The sequence below is a fragment of the Capra hircus genome, chromosome 3 (genome assembly GCF_001704415.2).
Source record: "Capra hircus breed San Clemente chromosome 3, ASM170441v1, whole genome shotgun sequence".
In the NCBI taxonomy this organism is placed as follows: Eukaryota; Metazoa; Chordata; class Mammalia; order Artiodactyla; family Bovidae; genus Capra; species Capra hircus.
In genome coordinates, this window is record NC_030810.1 from 87,143,195 (window position 1) to 87,163,992 (window position 20,798).

Sequence of the window (20,798 nt, forward strand, 5' to 3'; positions counted from 1 at the left end):
TTAATGTGACTGATTATCTTTATAGATTCTTGTCCATGTGTTACTGTCTCTATTCTCCCTCTGGAAGCTTAATATTATGTATTTTATTTTTAAGAGCTGGGAAACTGAAGCTTGTGCTGCTTATCTTTTTTTTTTTTTTTTTTTTTTTGTGCTAAATTTCCAGTCTAACTACTGAATGGATTCTGAAAGGTCCCATTGACCTACTCATCTTTGGAAACAATACCTGTTACTACATAGTTAGTATTTAATGTTAGGTCTTTAAAGTCAGATTGTTATTTAATACTGAGTTTTGATGGCTTTTTCCTTCCTTGATGGGAAGCAGTAAATGGTGACAAAAAAAAGTCTCATTAACCCTTGTTGAGTATTAGTTTAGGGTTCTGGAAACTGATTCTTTTTAGAATCAGCTGCTACTCATTTGGAGTTACTTGTAGTTCTTCTGCCATATCACAGGTGGGATTCACTCACTCAGATGAACATGTGAAGAGGACTTGTTTAAGTTCCTAAAATGCCATTGACTTTAAACTTTATTTAAGCTAGCCTTCCAAATCAAGGAAGGAATGATTAATCTTGTTCCAACTTGATAGGCTAAGAAATTACACAGATGACATTTATTCAGTCTCTGTGGCTTTCCTTCCGAAATGCCCGACTCTATCTTCCTTCTAGAGCTGTCCACTGATTACTTGCTTTCGGTGTTAACTCTTTTTTCTCATAGCGATTTGTTTGAAGAATACAGAATTACCTAATTTGTAAGCAGTTGACAAGTTTTCATCTTAAAGAACATTCCAGCATACTTTGCAGTAAGGTTTGCCAGTTTAACATCTTGTACGTGCGTATGCATGCTCAGTTGTGTCCAACTCTTTGCAACCCCGTGGACTGTAGCCCACCAGGCTTCTCTGTCCCTGGGATTTTTCCCAACAAGAATACTTGTATGAGTTGCCATTTCCTCCTCCAAGGATCTTCCCAACCCAAAGATTGAACCCACAACTCCTGCCTTTCAGGCAGATTCTTTACCGCTTGAGCCATCAGGGAAGCTCCCTAACATCTTGTGAGCTTTCCTTAAAATCAATATTGGCACCAAAGAGCAAATTAAGGCTGATGACTTTTGATACAACATACACTATTTGTGTATGTAACCAGACTTGGTCTTTCCGAGCATTCAAGAATTGTTGGTTCTTGTACTCTATGAACCAATACAAATGATTTCCAAGTTTAAAAAAAAAAGGTGCAGAATATTTTAGCATGCTACCTTTTCAGAAAATGTAGGAAAAAAGAGAAGGAAAATAAGAATATAAAATCACATTTGCTTTCCCCATGTCAAAAATGTACATAAGTGTAAACCAGAAACTAATAGAGGAGAGTGGGACAGAGTTGGGGGGATAAGAATGGAGATGAGACTTCCCTGAGTATATCTTTTAAATTTGAGGTGTACTTCATATGTCAAAAATAAAATTAGAGAAGACAAAGGAGACCTTAAAATTGTGTATTAAAAAAAAAAATGAACCTAACTACGTATCTGGGAGATTACACAGTCACCTAGAAAAAAAGTACTTTGCTTATGCAATACTCTTTGTGAAATAATTCCTTTTTTGTATGAAATATATCCTAAGGACAAAAAGAACTCCAAGAAATATTGACACTTCACTGCAAAGATTATTGTTAATGATAATATTAGTCTTGTAATTTTGAAATTATTTTATGTACATTATAGGCTAAAGCAAATAAGTATTTTATTGCTATTCAAAGTCAGGATTGTCACCAAAGAGAAAAGATATAAATAGGAAAATTAGAAGTTTAAAAAATGAGTGTTAAATTTGAAGTAGAATTACTGATACAAATTCATGAGTAAAACCAAAAGATTAATTTTTCTCTCTACTGCAAGAACCTAGAAGCACAGACACCTCTCATAGCAATGGGCAGACCTTGTATCCAGATTTTAGTTTCTAAGTACCTTTTCCCTCTGAAAGAAGTGAGGGCTCCTTGGAGAAATGATTGATTCTAGATTGGAAGCAGAGAAAGAACAAGATGAGCCTGATATATCTTCTTATGTCAGAAAGAGAGGAGTCATTTAAAGGTGATCACGTCAGAAGAAAAGTCAGCTTAAAGGAAGTTCCCACTGGCCCAGTTTGGGACAATAGGAGCGTTCAGTGCATTCATGCAATTGAGTGTAACATAGATAAATAGAAATATGGATGACAAGTTAAGAAAAAAGAAAAACTTTTTTGTTTGTGAAAGAATGCCAGCTAATATATGTGGAAGGAATGACAGAAATCATGGTTCTTTAACCCCCTCTCCCCAATATAACTGACTCAGGCAAGGATTATGAACAGATGGTAAAGTCACTAGGGAACAGGACATTCACAGGCTGACAAGGATCACTGCACAAATTAACCTTTGCTTGCAAAGGAGAAAATATTCTTTTCAAAGACTGATGTTAATCACTTTAACCAGGGGTTCAAGTTAGTGTCCTTAATAGTGGAACAACCTGGCTTTAGGTGCCTCCTGATGTGCAAAGCAAAGTATATAATATCAACTATGGAATATTCTTGCCAAATTTAATCTCTCTCTAATCCAACTTCAAAGCTGAACTTTCAGTTCACAGGAGGGAAACAATCTGAAAAATTCAAAATGTGGGAGATTCTATAATGCAACTGACCTGGACTCTGGAGGAAAATTATGGAAGTGGGGGTAGGGCAGGGATGGAACTTGTTTAGATTAGCAGAGACCAAAAGAACCTAACAACCAAATGCATTTTGTGAACCTTGATTCCATCCTGGGATGGTAGAGTTGAGTTTACAACTATGAAGGATATACTTGAGAAAAATTAATTTGAATACAGATTGGCTATATTTGATGATATGGAACTGTTAATGTTCTTAAGTATTATAATGTTATAGTGGTTCTGCAGGAGAACAGCTTTGCTAGAAAGTATGCATGTGTGCATATAGAGAAATCTAATATGGAAAAGGGAAAGCTTCAGTCTAGACGGAGGGTATACAAATGTCCTTTATATTTAATTTTTTATGTTGAAAATGATTATAATAAAGGGAACATTTCATGCAAAGATGGGCTTGATAAAGGATAGAAATGGTATGGACCTAACAGAAGCAGAAGATATTAAGAGATGGCAAGAATACACAGAAGAACTGTACAAAAAGGATCTTCACGACCCGGATAATCACGATGGTGTGATCACTCATCTAGAGCCAGACATCCTGGAATGTGAAGTCAAGTGGGCCTTAGAAAGCATCACTACGAACAAAGCTAGTGGAGGTGATGGAATTCCAGTAGAGCTGTTTCAGATCCTGAAAGATGATGCTGTGAAAGTACTGCACTCAATATGCCAGCAAATTTGGAAAACTCAGCAGTGGCCACAGGACTGGAAAAGGTCAATTTTCATTCCAATCCCAAAGAAAGGCAATGCCAAAGAATGCTCAAACTACTGCACAATTGCGCTCATCTCACACGCTAGTAAAGAAGTGCTCAAAATTCTCCAAGCCAGACTTCAGCAATATGTGAACCGTGAACTTCCAGATGTTCAAGCTGGAAGCTGGTTTTAGAAAAGGCAGAGGAACCAGATATCAAATTGTCAACATCTGCTGGATCATGGAAAAAGCAAGAGAGTTCCAGAAAAACATCTATTTCTGTTTTATTGACTATGCCAAAGCCTTTAACTGTGTGGATCACAATAAACTGTGGAAAATTCTGAGAGATGGGAATACCAGACCACCTGACCTGCCTCTTGAGAAATCTGTATGCAGGTCAGGAAGCAACAGTTAGAAGTGGACATGGAACAACAGACTGGTTCCAAATAGGAAAAGGAGTACGTCAAGGCTGTATATTGTCATCCTGCTTATTTAACTTATATGCAGAGTACATCATGAGAAACGCTGGACTGGAAGAAACACTGAACTGGAAGAAACACATGCTGGAATCAAGATTGCCGGGAGAAATATCAATAACCTCACATATGCAGATAACACCACCCTTATGGCAGAAAGTGAAGAGGAACTAAAAAGCTTCTTGATGAACGTGAAAGAGGAGAGTGAAAAAGTTGGCTTAAAGCTCAACATTCAGAAAATGAAGATCATGGCATCTGGTCCCATCACTCCATGGGAAATAGATGGAGAAACAGTGGAAACAGGGTCAGACTTTATTTTTGGGGGCTCCAAAATCGCTGCAGATGGTGACTGCAGCCATGAAATTAAAAGACGCTTACTCCTTGGAAGGAAAGTTATGACCAACCTAGATAGCATATTCAAAAGCAGAGACATTACTTTGCCGACTAAGGTCCGTCTAGTCAAGGCTACGGTTGTGAGAGTTGGACTGTGAAGAAGGCTGAGCGCCGAAGAATTGATGCTTTTGAACTGTGGTATTGGAGAAGACTCTTGAGAGTCCCTTGGACTGCAAGGAGATCCAACCAGTCCATTCTGAAAGAGATCAGCCCTGGGATTTCTTTGGAAGGAATGATGCTGGAGCTGAAACTCCAGTACTTTGGCCACCTCATGTGAAAAGTTGACTCATTGGAAAAGACTCTGATGCTGGGAGGAATTGGGGGCAGGAGGAGAAGGGGATGACAGAGGATGAGATGGCTGGATGACATCACTGACTCGATGGACGCAAGTCTGAGTGAACTCCGGGAGTTGGTGATGGACAGGGAAGCCTAGCATGCTGCGGTCCATGGGGTCGCAAAGAGTAGGACACGACTGTGCGACTGAACTGAACTGAGAGATAGACAAAGTGCAAGAGTGGTGATGGGGGGGGGGTGCAGTGGTTGGAGTGGGGAGGAGTTTTGGTGTATCTAAAAACATGGGTGTATTTCAGGAACCTAGATTTCTTCAGTCATCTATTACCCACCCACCAACCCCCCCCAAAAAAAAATTTAACCTGGAGTTAATGATAATTCACTGTCAGGATTAAAAGAATGACAGGCATGTTTTCATACAACGTTGGTATTGATTGAAGATGAAAAACTAGGGACTGGCCAGGCAGATAGCTAAATAGGCTTTGAAACACTGTCTAGATGCATGTTATGTTCTGTTGTAATTTGTGGTTTTCAGAAGGTTAGGAAGCCTTTCCTCTTACTTGTTGCCATTTTTTAAATCTTTTAGTTTTACCTCTAGTTGGCAGTCAGAGGCCTAGATCACTCATATTCACTGGTGCACTTTTGGAGATAGTATCAGTAGAAAGCCTATGAAATGCACAGTCTGATATGAAGAGAGGGGGAGTAGCTTATAAGGTAAAACCACTCTTTGGCAGAGTTTTTCAAACTCCATGTTCCTTCCTTACATTTGGAAAAGGAAATGGCAACCCACTCTAGTATTCTTGCCTGGAAAATTCCATAGACAGAGGAGCCTGGCAGGCTACAGTCCATAGGGTTGCAGAGAGTCGGACATGAGTGGGCGACTTTCACTTCACTTACCATTTAAGTGACTCAACAGCGTGGGCCTTGCTTGGTGTTGCCTCACCCCTTGCTCCCAGCAACATTAAAGAAGGATCCGGTTGAGTTCCATTTTGAAAGGAGTGTTTCTTCTGACTGTAGAATGGGCGCGCGCGCGTGTGTGTGTGTGTGTGTGTGTGTGTGTGTGTGTGTGTGTGTGTGAGTGTGTGAGATCTTAACTGCTGTTGAGACACAGTGTTTCTTCTGACTGCAGAATTGGCTTCTGGCTGTGTCTGTGTGTGTTATATCCTATTACTGTTGAGACACAGAGCCAGGTGGAGTGGGGGAGGGAGATGTGTGCTGTAATTAGTCAGCTTGCCTACCCCCCTCCCTCTAGAAACTCAGGGCCTATCTGGGGGAACTGAGAACTTAAGAAACTTGAGACAGGGAAGGAGGAGAGTGAGCAGCCAAAACCTACCAAGTCTCAGAAGACTGGGTTCTGCACCAGGGAATGGAAGAAATGACTGGAGGTGGCTCTGGATTTGATATGTGGCCTGAGATCGATTGCCTTGAGATGAGTTGTTTTCTGATATACCTGCAGGCTACAAGTTGAGAAAAGGAGGTCCTTCATCTTTGGGAAATTTCTTTTGCCATTATAATTGCAAGTCTGAAAGATGGTCAGATTTATATAGTCCTTGTACCAAGAAGCTAGTGTTTATTGATAACTGTTTCTTTGGATTCATTTGAAATGGGAATCAGACTGATCAATGGTAAGTATTAAGAACAGGTCTTGGACCTTTTTATCCTGATAGCCATACTCTCTTCTTTTCCTCTGAGGGGAAAAAAAGGGTAGATGAGAGTAAAGTCTGTAGAAGAAAGAATAAATTAGCCAGAAGATGTGTGGGAAAAAGATTAGAAAAGATGTGGTAGGAATCCTGGAAGGAGTTCTAGCATACTGCATACTGCTTAATAATTGCCTTTGTTAAAATTTCTAGCTTCTGATAGTCACTTTTTTGCTCAGTTGACAAGGGTTAGCTAAGAGATGTGCTCACCGTAATTTCTAAACAGAAAAGATTGCACAGATAATATGCTGGTGACAGTGGGACATCATGTAAATTTGAGAACATCTGAGAAAACCAGTAGTGTACCAGAAAAGGTAATTGGCCCTTCAAATAATCCTCAGCAGTAAGGAAGACCGAACCCTTTATTCACTTCCAATCTATGCTTTCCTAATGATGTGTTTTCCTAATAATCACTGTTTACCTTTGAGCCTAGTTCTTCACCCTTAGGAGAAAACCTTTCTGAGGAAATTAAAAGCTATTAGATAGGCATGTGAAATAACATCTTAATAATAGTTTGTCTAGCCTGACCTCTGGTTTTTGGAGGCCTCAGTTAGACAATATCCAGATTAGGCTGTGAAGACTACAGTATCTAGCATGTTCCCAAAGAAGCAGTAAAATTCTGCGACAGCCATTTGTCATATGGCTTTGGGTTGTTATACTGTGGATCAGAACACATCTACAGATTGTAAGGGACCATATTTCCTTTCATAGCTCTTTCCTATAATAGCACCGACAACTTAGTTGGTGCCTCCGAGATGTGTTGACTAAATGAATGTAATACTCTGAGTGTTACCCTGATCACTGTCCGTTGGCCATAGTATCATAGCAGAATTCTTGCGGCTGTTAATTCTCTGATTTAGGAGCTAGAAGGCAAAATCGGGTGGGACCTGGGAAGGAAGTGTAACTAAGCTATTTAAATATCTGAATAGATAGACCGTGTGTTTGTGGAAGTAAACTTCTCAGCTTCTGATGGTAAAAAAAAGTATCAATTAGAATCAACTAAGGAATAATATACAACTGTTTTTCTTCTCTGGAGTTGTTTTCAGTTGCCTATGATTCCTTTTTCTTGCTAAGTTTTGTAGAGCAATTCTTAGCTCACTGTCACCAGACTTACCACGAGATGGTGGTATACCATGCCCCAATTTGTTTCTTCAGTAGAATGTTTCTTTAATTCTCAGTGTCACATAGATAAGAGTCATCTTTTAAAAAGTGCTCTAAGATAGCTAGCATGTAAAATTGGCCTGACATTTAATTGAGTTTTTAAGGCACAGCAAGTAGACTTCCATATTTGGATATGCTGTTTGGAGAATGGGTCAGTCTGATATTTTAACCTTTCTCAGAGGTGATTGATATTAGTTCAGGAATAGAGCACTGGTGGGAATTCTCTGGTGGTCCATTGGTTGGGACTTGGTGCTTTCACTGCGGTGGATCCAGATTCAGTTCCTGGTCAGGGAACCAGGATCCTATAAGCCATGTGGCATAGCCAAAAAAAAAACCAAAAAAAAAAAAAACCCAAAAACGGAACACTGGTATGTTTGTTGTGTGTTTGCTGTTTATGGAGGTGAGTATCAAAACACAGAATAGTTCTTTAGCATAGAACTTTTTGGTTTTCAGATCCACTTTAGATTTCAACCTGTCTCCTTTCCCCTCCCTTCCATCCCCATTCTATGTCATATTTAGACCTGGCAGTCTTTACAGATCTAGATTTGAAGAAATATGAAAGCATACCAGTAAAAACTTAATAATGGTTAGAAGAAATCATAATAAATAGGAAGTAATGTAAACATAACAACTTCGTAGTCATTCTCTGTATTTTGTTTTCACCTACATGGCCATGTTTAGCTTAAATGGAGTGAGTCCAACCCAATTAGAAGGCTATTATTGAGATCTGGTTTCACTAGAGAGAAAACTTGTGATATCTATAAATTGCTTTTGGCAGCACTGTCTTTATTTACAATGTGAAGGGGAATAACACTCCAGGCGGTACTTCACCACTGAGAAGACAGAGCTTCTTGCTGTGAAGACAGCCAGTGGAGTTTACAGGCCTGGTGGAATCTGGCAGAGAAGCTGCATTTCACAACAGCAGCTGTTGATACAGGTTCTCTTCTGCAAGTTATTCAGGGTTGGAGAGAAGACAAGGTTATCGTGCATCTGTGTGTATCTGAATCGTCTCACTTGTAAGCACTGAGATTATCAAAATGCTGCAAGAATAGACAGTAACCCATTCATGTCACGGCCTGAGTTAACTTTTTACCCACTTCAAATATGGACCATATTCATTATTTGAGAGTTGAGGTGCTGCAGTGATTAGTAAGCCACTTGCAGCAGTCTCATATTTTTAGATGGGAAAGATTTTGCTAAGCTTTAGGCTACCGATGAGCTGTATTAATACAAGGTGGGATTATGACTGTTAGTTGTTAGGTTGCCAAAGAAATATATTTCTATCTTGACACGGCAGGCTTTCTCTCTGTTTTCTGTTTTAAAAACTGAAAAGGTTACTGCAGTTCCCTCCCCCACCCTTCCACCCCTAGGTAGGTGGTATCGTAAGAATATATCCAGAACCTTTGGAAGTAAGAAGATGAACAGGGGAGGGAATTGTAACAGTCATTACAGGAGAGTGGCTTCCAAACAGGCTGCCCATAGCAGGAGCAGGGAAGCTGTTGTAGGAGGAGCTGCCTCTGCACAGCGTTGAATGGTGTTGATAACTGTGTTTTTTCTGCCACCAAAATAACTGCCTATTGGGTTGAAAGTCATTACCTTGGTCCTGGATTAATCCCTTCAGTAAAGCTAGCTTTGCTGACTGCAGAAGTCATGTGAACAGGCAGTGGGAAATCCTATCTAGAAGGGCAGATGCTGACTAGTGGCCACTTCAGTAAGTGGGTTTGTTTGGGTTTGGAAAGGCAATCGTGTTTTTGACATTTAAGTTATTTAAAGTTTTAGCACCTAAACTGAAAAAGCTGTTTCTTCAGATGCTTAAAGGTGCTTGTTGATTAAGTTCAGGTGTAGTATATGTAGTTCCACTTGAGTCTTTAGTATTTATTTTTGAAATTTGATTGGTTTGATCTTATAGAAGAAAGAAATTTGAAAGCCTCACCCATCCCACAGATAATTATTGAATGCTTTCTATGTGCAAGACCCTGGGCTAGGTGCCAAGAATGTAGCTCTCTTTCCCTTCCTCGCCTTTAGGATCTGTCCTTACACTTAAAAAAAATAAGAAGTTTGGACTCTGCCTCCTCTCTATTTCACAAAATAACCTAAAGAAAACCCACAAAATTGAATACCTATGACATCAGTATTATTGTTGTTCAGTTGCTCAGTCGTGTCCAACTCTTTGCAACTCCATGGACTGCAGCACACCGGTCTTCCCTGTTCTTCACCATCTCCCAGAGCGCACTCAAACTCATGTCCATTGAGTCCGTGATGCCATCCAACCATCTCATCCTCTGTCATCCCCTTCTCCTGCCTTCAATCTTTTCCAGCATCAAGGTCTTTTCCAATGAGTTGGCTTTCACACCAGGTGGCCAAAGTATTGGAGCTTCAGCTTCAGCATTAGTCCTTTCAATGAATATTCAGGATTGATTTCCTTTAGGATGGACTGATTTGATCTCCTTGCAATCCAAAGGATTCTGAAGTCTTCTTCAACACCACAGTTCAAAAGCATCAGTTCTTCGGCACTCAGCCTTCTTCATGGCCCAGCTCTCACGTCCATACATGACTACTGGAAAAACCATAGCTTTGACTATATGGACCTTTGTTGGCAAAGTAACGTCAGCATGGTTTTTCCAGTAGCCATGTATGGATGTGAGAGTTCGACCGTAAAGAAGGCTGAATGCCAAAGACATCAGTATTCTCTGCTTTGATTCTTGGTATAAAAACACGAATCTCGATTCTCTTGATTCGCGCTTCCTTACTTTTTCCTCCTAATTCAGTAATCGCCTTGTTCATGTTTAGCTGCACATTTAAGCCTGACTCTTACACTGCCGCCAAATGCTGCCCTAGCTGGAGGGTACATGTGACAGGAGGGGAACCTTCAGCAGAGGTAAATAATGGACAGTGTATTAATGCTGGCTTCAAAATGCCTATAGCCAGGCTGCCCGCATTATGGAGAGAAGATTTTCATCTGTAATAGGTTACATTTCCAGTTGTTTGCTGAAAACAGTTTATTGAATTCTCCGTGGGAACCTTTTCAGATTTAGTCAGATTGTGAGGAGAAGCTTGATTCAAGTTCTCAAACTTGAATTGTTTCTCAATTCAGAATCTCAAGTTCTGTTTTTCAGCTGAGGTTGAGGTTTATTTTATATTTCAAAGAAAGGGTTTATCAGTTTAAACAGGAATTCAGGAAGGTCTAAAACACTTAATAGAGTGTTTTCCTACACTTTAGAAACACTCATGAATTTATCTATAAGTAATTTTAATTGTAAGCTATTTGCCATTTATTAAAGCCAGTTGTTCCAAGTATCTTTCAACAGTTATCTTGTTCTGCTTTATTTCATTTAAGAAAGTTTTAAACACAGAGTTTAACGAGTTATTATTTTCTCCTTCCTTCAAATCAGTTGGAATTTATTATGGTGTGTGTTTTTGAATTTTATTAGGATATTCTAGTATTTCACTGGATATAGCAGGCTCTGGTGTTATTCCATTGCCTTTGTAAAGGATAGGTATATGACTGGACTCTGGCTATTGGCACCCCCATGCCCATCACCACTTAAGGCATCTCTTCATAATCTTTTCAAGTAACAAAACCATTGCTAACTTCAGGATAAGATATGCTACAAGAGAATATTCTGAAATAAAGAAAAAACAAGAAGCCGCCCTAGGAGATTATGCCTGCTTTTTGATAGAGTTGTGAACAGGGGGTAAAGAGTTTAATGTGTCAAGGTTATAAGAGGAAAGAAAACTTTGTGGAATGTGAGAAAGAAGACCTGTAAGATTAGACAAATGCTGAACGAAGTTGGATGTTAAGCTTTCTCTCTCTGCTCCCCTTCTCCCTCCGCCGCCACCAACCGCACCCCCCCTACCCCACCCCCCTGGCCAGTTCTGCTGAAACCTTTGAGAAGAGATACTAGTTGGCATTTTGGGAGGAGTCAGAGAATAGCTTCTGCCACCCTCATTTCTGGTGGAAGAATTGCTGATTTAGTAGGAGCCACATAATATCATTAGGGCTTCCTTGATAGCTCAGTTGGTAAAGAATCTGCCTGCAATGCAGGAGACCCTGGTTCGATTCCTGGGTCAGGAAGAACCGCCGGAGAAGGAATAGGCTACCCACTCCAATATTCTTGGGTTTCCCTTGTGGCTCAGCTGGTAAAGAATCCGCCTGCAGTGCAGGAGACCCGGGTTCAATCCTTTGGTTGGGAAGATCCCCTGGAGTAGGGAAAGGCTACCCACTCCAGTATTCTGGCCAGGAGAATTCCATGGACTGTAGTCCATGGGGTCGCAGACTTGGACATGACTGAGCCACTTTCACTTTCACATGATAACATTAACTTTTAGAGGAGACACTGTATGGCCTTTAAAAATGAAACATTTCATAGAATCCTTGTTCTAAGTTTCAACTTTTCGTCTTCCTCTTACAGCAAATTCAGTTTGCTGATGACATGCAGGAGTTCACCAAATTCCCCACCAAGACTGGCCGACGATCTTTGTCTCGCTCTATCTCTCAGTCCTCCACTGACAGCTACAGTTCAGGTAGGTGTGAACTCCTTGTTCTCTCTGATCTCTCGTCCCTGTTCCAGAGCCTTGAGCTAGTGCTCTTCGCAGTTCTCTTCACTTATCTAGGGTCTGAAAATGCCTCATGTCAGGACTGCCCATCTTTGTGCTAAAACTAGCGGGTGGCAATGGAAATGTTCCCAGCCAGGCTTGTAGCTGGAGAAGCTTTTGTCATCTGGAGACTTTGCTCTTCTGATGATTTCTGATTGTGGTTTGTGGCCAGTGCGTGGTTGATAGTACTGGGCCGGTTCCCATTCCCACGTTTACTACCCACATTGAGAAGGGAGAGAATCATTTTGGCTGACAGAACTGGCCTTGAAAAAGAGGTATACTTTGGAAGCATAATTTCTGATTTCTTTGTTTAAAATATACCCTGCCACCTATTGTTTGTTTTTTTTTTCCCTTGTCTTTTAACTGTGAATCATCACAAAAAATTGGTATTTTACTCTTTAGTTACTAGGCTACCCTTGATTTTGAAGTATCCTCCCCTGTTAATCTCTGGAGTGGGAAACAGTCCAGTTTACATGGCTCCAGCTGTTTCTTTTTAGTTTTCCTCTCTATCTTAACCTTATATAAGTAATCTTTTTTTTTTTTTTTTTTTCCGCTTTTGCTTTGAATTGTGATTACCATGGAAAAGGATATACAATCTTAGTTTGAGTACTGGAGGAAATGGGGCATATAATCCTACCCCCTCAATGTTCAACTTGAGGAAACATTGTTAAAAGATTAAAAGGCTTGCCCAAGGTCATAGATTGCTGTAAATGTCAGCAAAGGAATTTGTACCAAAAGCCATTTCTTCTCTTTTGCCAGAATCTTGTTTGCATTGTATTATTAACTTAAGGACTGGGCTTGAGGTACAAGGACTTTTAAAAAATAAACAAACAGTTTTGGGAAACTTCTTCTCTTCCCTGTGCCACTGCACTGTGTCCCACCATGGACAGGATACGCAGACAAGTATGAATGGCGGTGTATGCATGTGGTCCAGTTTGAAAAGAAGGGAACATGCACACTCACTGTGGGCATGTGTGCAAGGAAAGTTCCAAATACAGTGGCTGTCACGAATGAAAAAGTGTCTTAGAGTGAAATAGATACAAAAAGTGATAGGTGACAAGCAGGCTAGTTACAGCTAAGAAAAAATTTTGAAAGATTGAATTACAAAAGAAAGAAAGTTGAGATGAGCAACAAAAGCTTTAAGGAAGTTTTAAAGATCTTGACGGCCATGTTTTATGGGGACCTAGTAGAGCATTTTAAAAAGCTTAGTGATAGAGTTAAATTGTGCTAGTGGGTAGATAACCTTTAGTACTATTTGTGCTAGCTGGACAGAGGAGGATGTGTCTGTAGCACTCAGTGAGAGACCTGGTATACTGTCTGAGACAGTGATCAGGAAAATGGAAAATCCTTCTGCATGTCTACCTGAAAGGCCATTTTTAGTTTTTTGTGAGGCTGCTTTTAAAAAGTTGAATATCTTGAGTGGTCTCAGGGCTGGCAATAGAACCAGAGCTGCTTGTCTTTTGTGTCATTTCTCTGTTCCTCGGTGCGACCTAGTGTAAAATCTCTATAAGATTTTATAATAAAAGATTATCTTATTGTTTTTATCCTTTTGCATTAATGGGTCTCAGAGTTTGGTCCTCTAAACAGCGGTATCAGTAGCACTTGGGAACTTGTTTGAAATGTTAATTCCTGGGTGCCGCCTGAGACCTACTGAATGGGAATTTCTGGCAGTGGGACCTAGCCTTCTGTGTTTCAGTGAACCTTCCATGTGATTCTGATAGATGCTTTAGATACTTTGAGAACTGGTGATCTATAGAAATAGCATTCTTTATATGCCCTAAATTACTCTTCCATTTTCTCCATGTCTGGTTCTAGTCCCAGTTGGGACCAAGTACCCATGAGCTGGTGCATATTTTGGGATCAATAGCTCCTCATCACAGGCGCTGATGGCAAAATTATCAGGATGGGTAAAAGAGCCACAACACTGAAGGATCTACAGGAGTCTCATTCATACCATTTCTTAGACCTGAAGTAGAATGGAGAGTGAAGTAAAAGGTGGCTCCAGTTAAGAGCGTTTGCTTAACTTAAATGAGAGTCCTTTGGGAACTGCACCCTGTGGAATTGGGGCCATTGAGGTTTTTCTTTCCTCATTTCTTTCTTTCCTGGCTTTAGCTGCATCCTACACAGATAGCTCTGATGATGAGGTTTCCCCCCGAGAAAAGCAGCAAACCAACTCCAAGGGCAGCAGCAATTTCTGTGTGAAGAACATCAAGCAGGCAGAATTTGGACGCCGGGAGATTGAGATTGCAGAGCAAGGTAAAGAAAGGGAGTGGGTCGGGGACCAGAAGCAACCCACTTGCTGGTCATCAGGATGCACAAACAACTTAAGGCTTGAAAGCTAACGAAAGTCTCCTGGGAAACTCCAGTATCCTGGACTTAGATAAACATCTCACTCTGTATGGAGCTCGAGCCTCAGGATTCTTGTTCTTATTCTCTCTGCTGCTTCCTGTTCTCAGCGTGTGGTAATTACACAGAGTAGTTTCTCTTTTCCTCCCCCATGACACCATATTCAGAGATCTGCTTGCAGAGTCAGCAAATCCTGGATCAGTACATAGTGGTTAGTTCTGCGGGATCCTGCCATCGCTGCCAGTCTCAGAGGCCCAGATTTCCCAGAAGTAGCAAATGTTGGGAGGGTTTTCAGCTAAGGATGTGGTGACCTAGGATCTCTTTTGATCTTTGATCCTGAGCACCCTCTGCTGGATCAAGAGTGAAAATAATTTGACAATCAGTTAAATCTTGGTTTCTCTACCCAGCCCCACTCAAAATAATGTCTCTTTACTTTTCACACTGGGGACATGTTCTATACTGGGCGGCAGTACAGAACTCAGAAAAACTGATGGAATAGGGTTAGACAGCATAGAAAAACAGAAGCAAGTGGCATCTGCTGATGCAAAGTCTTTCTTCCAGGTCTGATGATTTTACTATGTAGGAATCCATTAGCCAGTGACATAACTACTCCTCCCAAATGAAGGATGACACTCACCTTCCACTTTTGAGAATTTGACTACGTATAAGCCCTCTACGGGCTTCCCTGGTGGCTCAGACGGTGAAGAATCTGCCTGCAATGCAGTATAGCTGGGTTTGATCCCTGGGTTGGGAAGATCCCCTGGGGAAGGGAATGGCTATCCTCCACTCTAGTATTCTTGCCTGTGAAATCCCATGGACAGAAGAGTATAATGGGCTACAGTCCATGGGGCCACAAAGAGTCAGACACAACTGAGTGACTAACACTTTCACTTTTCACTTTCAAGCCCTCTACATATAAGGCAGAAACAGTAGAGGAAGAGAGAAATTCCAGGTGGTTAGATGACAACTCCCTGCTCTTGTTCTGCAGTTGAAGCTGCCAGACATCAAATAAATATGCTTAGAGGGAATTCCCTGGTGGTCCAGTGGTTAGGACTCTGTGCTCTCACTGACAAGGGCCCAGGTTCAGTCCTTGATTGGGAACTAAAGTTCCACAAGCTATGTGACAAGGCCAAAAAAAAAAAAATAGTTTTTCTCCCTTACCTCACCATATCTCAGCCCTAGATGTTGCTGGGGCAGAAATTAATGATCTCACTAGTGCAGACCTAGCTCAAATCCTCTGTTCTTTCACAGACATGTCTGCTCTGATTTCACTCAGGAAACGTGCTCAGGGGGAGAAGCCCTTGGCTGGTGCTAAAATAGTGGGCTGTACACACATCACAGCCCAGACAGCGGTGAGTTTGATGGGAAAAAATGATGAGGAGGGGCGCGGTGATTGTTTTTACTTGCTTTTCCTTCCCTGTCTAATCTCCAAATGCTAACTATCAACAGAACCTTCCAGTTACACTATAACAGGGTTTACTACTTTGATTGTATGGCTTACTTTTAACAAACCTGCCTTAGGGAGATCTAGATTTGCAAAATATGATAGCTATAAATATGTTATTCAGATTACCTATTTGGGGTAAAGGTAGATTCCGGTTTATTAAGTAGTGGATTATACCCTTTTGTTACTTCCCAGTGTTGTGCCTGTTGCCACTGAGTTCCTAGGTAATGTTGTCTTAATCAGCACTCCTGTCTGGCCCTCATCTTTCTCACTTTGTCTCTTTATACATCTACGTAGGTGTTGATTGAGACACTCTGTGCCCTGGGGGCTCAGTGCCGTTGGTCTGCCTGCAACATCTATTCCACTCAGAATGAGGTGGCTGCAGCACTGGCTGAGGCCGGTAAGTTCAGCTTTTTTTCACTGACTTTACCTCAAAGTAAATATCCAAACATAATTTTTACATACCAGAATTATCTTTACTGTCATGTATGTCTAGGAGCTATAAAATGTAGAGGGTAAGAAAAAATGTCAAAAGGAAGGAAATAGACAGTGAAGATCCAGATCCATAATGGAACATTATATAATCATTTAAAATGATCTTTGTACACATTCACTTTTTTTAAAAGTGATCTTTGTAAAGAATCTAATATGTGGAGAAATGCCTAATTCTAATATTAAATGAATAAGAACTTTAAACTATGTGAGCTGTATGAGTATGAGCTCAGCTGTTCTCCTTTCACAAAAGTTTCATCACTTTTGAGAGGATATAAGAAGTACCTTGTGTTCATTAGATCTGATAGTTCATTAGATAATTTGGTGTTCAGTATTGCACTGAAAATATATGAACTAGTTATGAGTTCAGTTAAACAGAAAACAATTTCTATTGTTAAAATGTTCAAAGGAAAATCACTGTGAAGTTTTTTAAGGTTCTTCCACTTTCCTGTGATCCTCAGAAAGCAACTGTATCTCACTTTTGTTTTTCTTCTTTACTTTTTTCAGATGTTTATTGCAGAAAGTTTTAGAGGTTCCCAAAAAAACCTAAAATCCTGCTACACAGAGATAATATATTATCTCCTTTTTTATTATCATATATGATAAATATATTATCATATTTCTCATTTTTTCTGTTCACTTTTTACAGAGATGAAATAAGTCTCAGTGTATATCCAATTTTATAACCTAAATATAACATTTTCAGAAGTAGTTTCCATGTCACTCCAAAATTTGACAGTATCATTTATAATAGTCATGTGACCATGTGATTTTTACTTCACTATTTTCTTAAGTAGTTTCAAGATATTTGCTAACATAAACAATGTAATGAACAACTTCGTTTTGATTCCCGCTTCATTTTATCTCCTTAGAAGAAAGTTCCATATAAAAAATGACCAAAGAGGGGCTTCCCTGGTGGCTCAGTGGTAAAGAATCCACCTGCCAATACAGGAGACATGGGTTTGATCCCTGATCCAGGAAGATCCCGCATGCCACGGAGCCTCTAAGTCCGTGCGCCACAACTGTTGAGCCTGTGCTCTAGAGCCTGGGAGCCATAACTGCTGAGCCCATGTGCTGAACTGCTGAAGCCTGTGTACTCTAGAATCCATACTCCAAAACAAGAGAAGCCCCCACAATGAGAAGCCCACCCTCCTGCAAGTAGAGAGCAGTCCCTGCCCCCCTCTACTGGAGAAAAGCCCATGCGGCAACGGAGACCCAGCACGGCCAAAGATAAACAAATAGAATCATTTAAAGGAAAAGGTGGCCCAAGAGAGTAACATTTTAAGGTTCTAAAATACTTTTAAAATAAAAATCCCTTAAATTCTTAACTGATTTCTGGACCAAAATGCTCTTTTAACTTTTTGCCCTTCCTAAGTTGTTTCCTTTCCAGAGTAATTTCCATAGCCTTTTTCTCTTCAGATCTCAGAGATGTTGGTATAGGACACTCCCCAAAGGAGGAATCAGCTGATTTGTTTTCATCTCTACAGGAGTTGCAGTGTTTGCTTGGAAGGGCGAGTCAGAAGATGACTTCTGGTGGTGTATTGATCGCTGTGTGAACATGGATGGGTGGCAAGCCAATATGGTAATAATGCATATTCATCCTATACTTCTGACAATGGATTTCTTTCCTTTTTTCCCTCAAAGCATGGTTCCCTAAATATGTTTTGGATGTTTGGTCTTACACACTTACTTTGTTGCCAAAATGTTTAGCTTGGTAGCTTTTCAGAATTGTTCTCAGTGCTGAATGGAAAGGCGGGGGAAGGGTAAGACCAACTGAACACATGTGGCTCAAACACAGCAGAATGAAATAGAAGAACATGATATGGTATCTCTTTGGAGTAGAATTATGGTTTCTTTCCTTCCTGCCCCAGCTCTCCTTTTGTGTTCCAAGGGGCTGTATTTCAGGGCTCTAGACTAAAAATGAGTCTGTGATTAGCCTACTACTACTCTTCACTGTAGCCTAGAACAAACTTAGGAATCCTTTTAACCATTTTACACCAACAAATTTGACTGTGTTTCCACTATCTAAACCTGCTCTAAGGAGCTCTGAGGAGTGCTCTTCCAAAACATATAGGGCTCTCTTACTAGTGCAGAAAGTGGGTTCAAAGTTCCCCCCAGCTCTAGCAGCCTGAATGCCCATAGAAGTCTTCTGGCTGTTCTATAGATCCTGGATGATGGGGGAGACTTAACCCACTGGGTTTATAAGAAGTATCCAAACGTGTTTAAGAAGATCCGAGGCATTGTGGAAGAGAGCGTGACTGGTGTTCACAGGTAACAGATTCTGGAGTAGCTGCCCCTTGTGTCCTTGCCTCAGCAGATTCTTCTGGTCTCTTTTAGGCTTTAGAGCTGTGTTTCCGACTTGTAACTTAAATGGGAGTATTTTCATTAGATAAAACTTTTGAGTTTTTACCTTTAAAAAATCAAGGAGACCCTAAAAGAGGTTATTTCAGATTCTAGTTCAGACATTTTCTCACCCATTTATTCCACTGTGATTCTCAATCAGTGCTGGGAGGTAGGGAGCGAAATATATCTTGAAAAACTGTATTCAATTTTAGATTATACTTTTATATTTGAAATTTAAAAATCTATTGTAAAACTATATGTTATACATATTATAAAAAATAAACCTGGGCAAAATATGATTTGCTTGTTGTAATACCTAAAAATATACCTGAGAGAGTATTTCTCATTTGGGGGCACCTTGCATATGCTTAAACACACACGCACGGAACCATATCAGAATCATTGATAATCTTTATCAGAAGTAGGCGTGGGTTTTGTTTTTTTTTTTAAGATTGAGAAAATGCTTGGTCTAAGGAACTATATCCCCTTTTATGGAAGAGAAGTAAATTTCTTAAATTGAAAGATTGGTTTTTTTCCTTCCAAAAAAAGGAGTGGGGTTGGGGAAGAGAAAATGAAAAGACATGAGGAGGGATAACAAGGAAATATCTTGTTTACTGATATTCTTGGGCAATGATATTCTTGGGCAATAAATAAGACTGGGGAGGGCAGCACAGAGCCTGAAGATTAGGCAGACTTTGCCAGTTACTGTGTTTTACCAGCTAACTTTGTTTTTGTTTTTGTGGCTTTCTTCCCCCTTTAGGCTGTATCAGCTCTCCAAAGCTGGGAAGCTCTGTGTTCCAGCCATGAACGTCAATGATTCTGTTACCAAACAGAAGTTTGATAACTTATACTGCTGCCGAGAATCCATTTTGGATGGGTAGGTTGAAATGTATAATTATTCAGATTTGTAGGAGATAAATTTGGGTTGGGTTATAATGTTAGTCTGATATCATTCCAGTTTTGCCCCCTGGTCTTCCAAGGGCTTTAAAAGTTTGTTAGAGGGGTTCTATCTCATACTGAGCCCAACCAGCTTCTAGTTGAAGTTTTCATGGGCCGTTGCCCCACACTTACTTTCAGAGGGACCATGTTTCAGCTAATAATGTTTGAGTTGAGCCCTTGTCTATTTCCACAGCCTGAAGAGGACCACAGATGTAATGTTTGGTGGGAAACAAGTGGTAGTGTGTGGCTATGGTGAGGTAAGTAGCTGGGCCTTAGTGTCTGCCTTTTCACAGGCTTGTTACAAATGTTGAGTGAAGGAGATTTGTGTTGTCAGTGTAGAGTATTGATAAAGAGTATAAAATATGCTTTTAGATAAAGTATCTCAAAATTGTAGCAAAAGTCCTTTATTCACACTTACAAATACAGACATATGGAATGAATTGAGTTTTCAGATTGCACCACTTTGTCTTATGATATGGAATGTTGGCATCATTTCCCCCAGTTATAACAGTAACCTTTTATGAGACTTCAGTTAAATATGTAGCATTTTGGCCCCACAGGTGGCCAGTGAAGGGTAGAATCTTAAGTGGCATATAGTTGATTATCTCTAAACTTAACAGATGATGAGATTGTATTTATCATCATAAACAATGATCCACAGAAGTTCCTGAGCTGCTAGACCATCTTGAGTTAGATACTTCTTAAGTGACAGTTAATCAGGTTTTCCTAGAATAAGAATCTGAAGGTAACCTTCAGACCAAGCTGCTCTTCCCTTGGTCTCATTTCCCTGATGGTGATACTTTTATTTCCTTTATCTCTTTTACTGTCCAGCCTTTGCTATGAAATGTCTGCTAAATCACTTCTCTGATCACAGTATAATCAGGATCAGTTTCTCCTCTGTTTGGATTAGAGCATCTTTGCAAGGATTTGCTAGATGATTGATGGGTTTAGGGAGGTTAATTCCCATCTCCCAGAGAGCCTGTCTGCCCAAATGTGTGTGTGCTGTGCTCAGTTACTCAGTTGTGTCCAACCCTTTGGACTGTAGCCCACCAGGCTCCTGTGTCCATGGGATATTCAGGCAGGAGTACAGGATTGGATAGCCATTCCTTTCTTCAGCAAGAGTACTAAAATGTGTTGCCATTTCCTACTCCAGGGGAATCTCACAAACCAGGGATCGAACCTGCATCTCCTGCATTGCAGGTGGATCCTTTGCCACTGAACCAGCAGGGAAACCCATCCTAAATACCCATGCCTTAGT

The 20,798-nt window shown here is 40.4% G+C and overlaps 1 protein-coding gene across 2 annotated transcripts in view; it reads left to right on the forward strand.

Moving 5' to 3' along the window:
* The window catches only part of AHCYL1 (adenosylhomocysteinase like 1), a 41,646-nt gene that overhangs the window by 14,665 nt on the left and 6,183 nt on the right, over positions 1–20,798 (forward strand). For both annotated transcript variants that reach the window (XM_018045883.1, XM_018045884.1), the window contains exons 2-9: positions 11,793–11,904; positions 14,089–14,232; positions 15,574–15,674; positions 16,064–16,166; positions 17,746–17,840; positions 18,423–18,529; positions 19,362–19,478; positions 19,734–19,797. In XM_018045883.1, the coding sequence (XP_017901372.1) occupies positions 11,793–11,904; positions 14,089–14,232; positions 15,574–15,674; positions 16,064–16,166; positions 17,746–17,840; positions 18,423–18,529; positions 19,362–19,478; positions 19,734–19,797 (843 nt within the window). The remainder of the gene's footprint in view (positions 1–11,792; positions 11,905–14,088; positions 14,233–15,573; positions 15,675–16,063; positions 16,167–17,745; positions 17,841–18,422; positions 18,530–19,361; positions 19,479–19,733; positions 19,798–20,798) is intronic.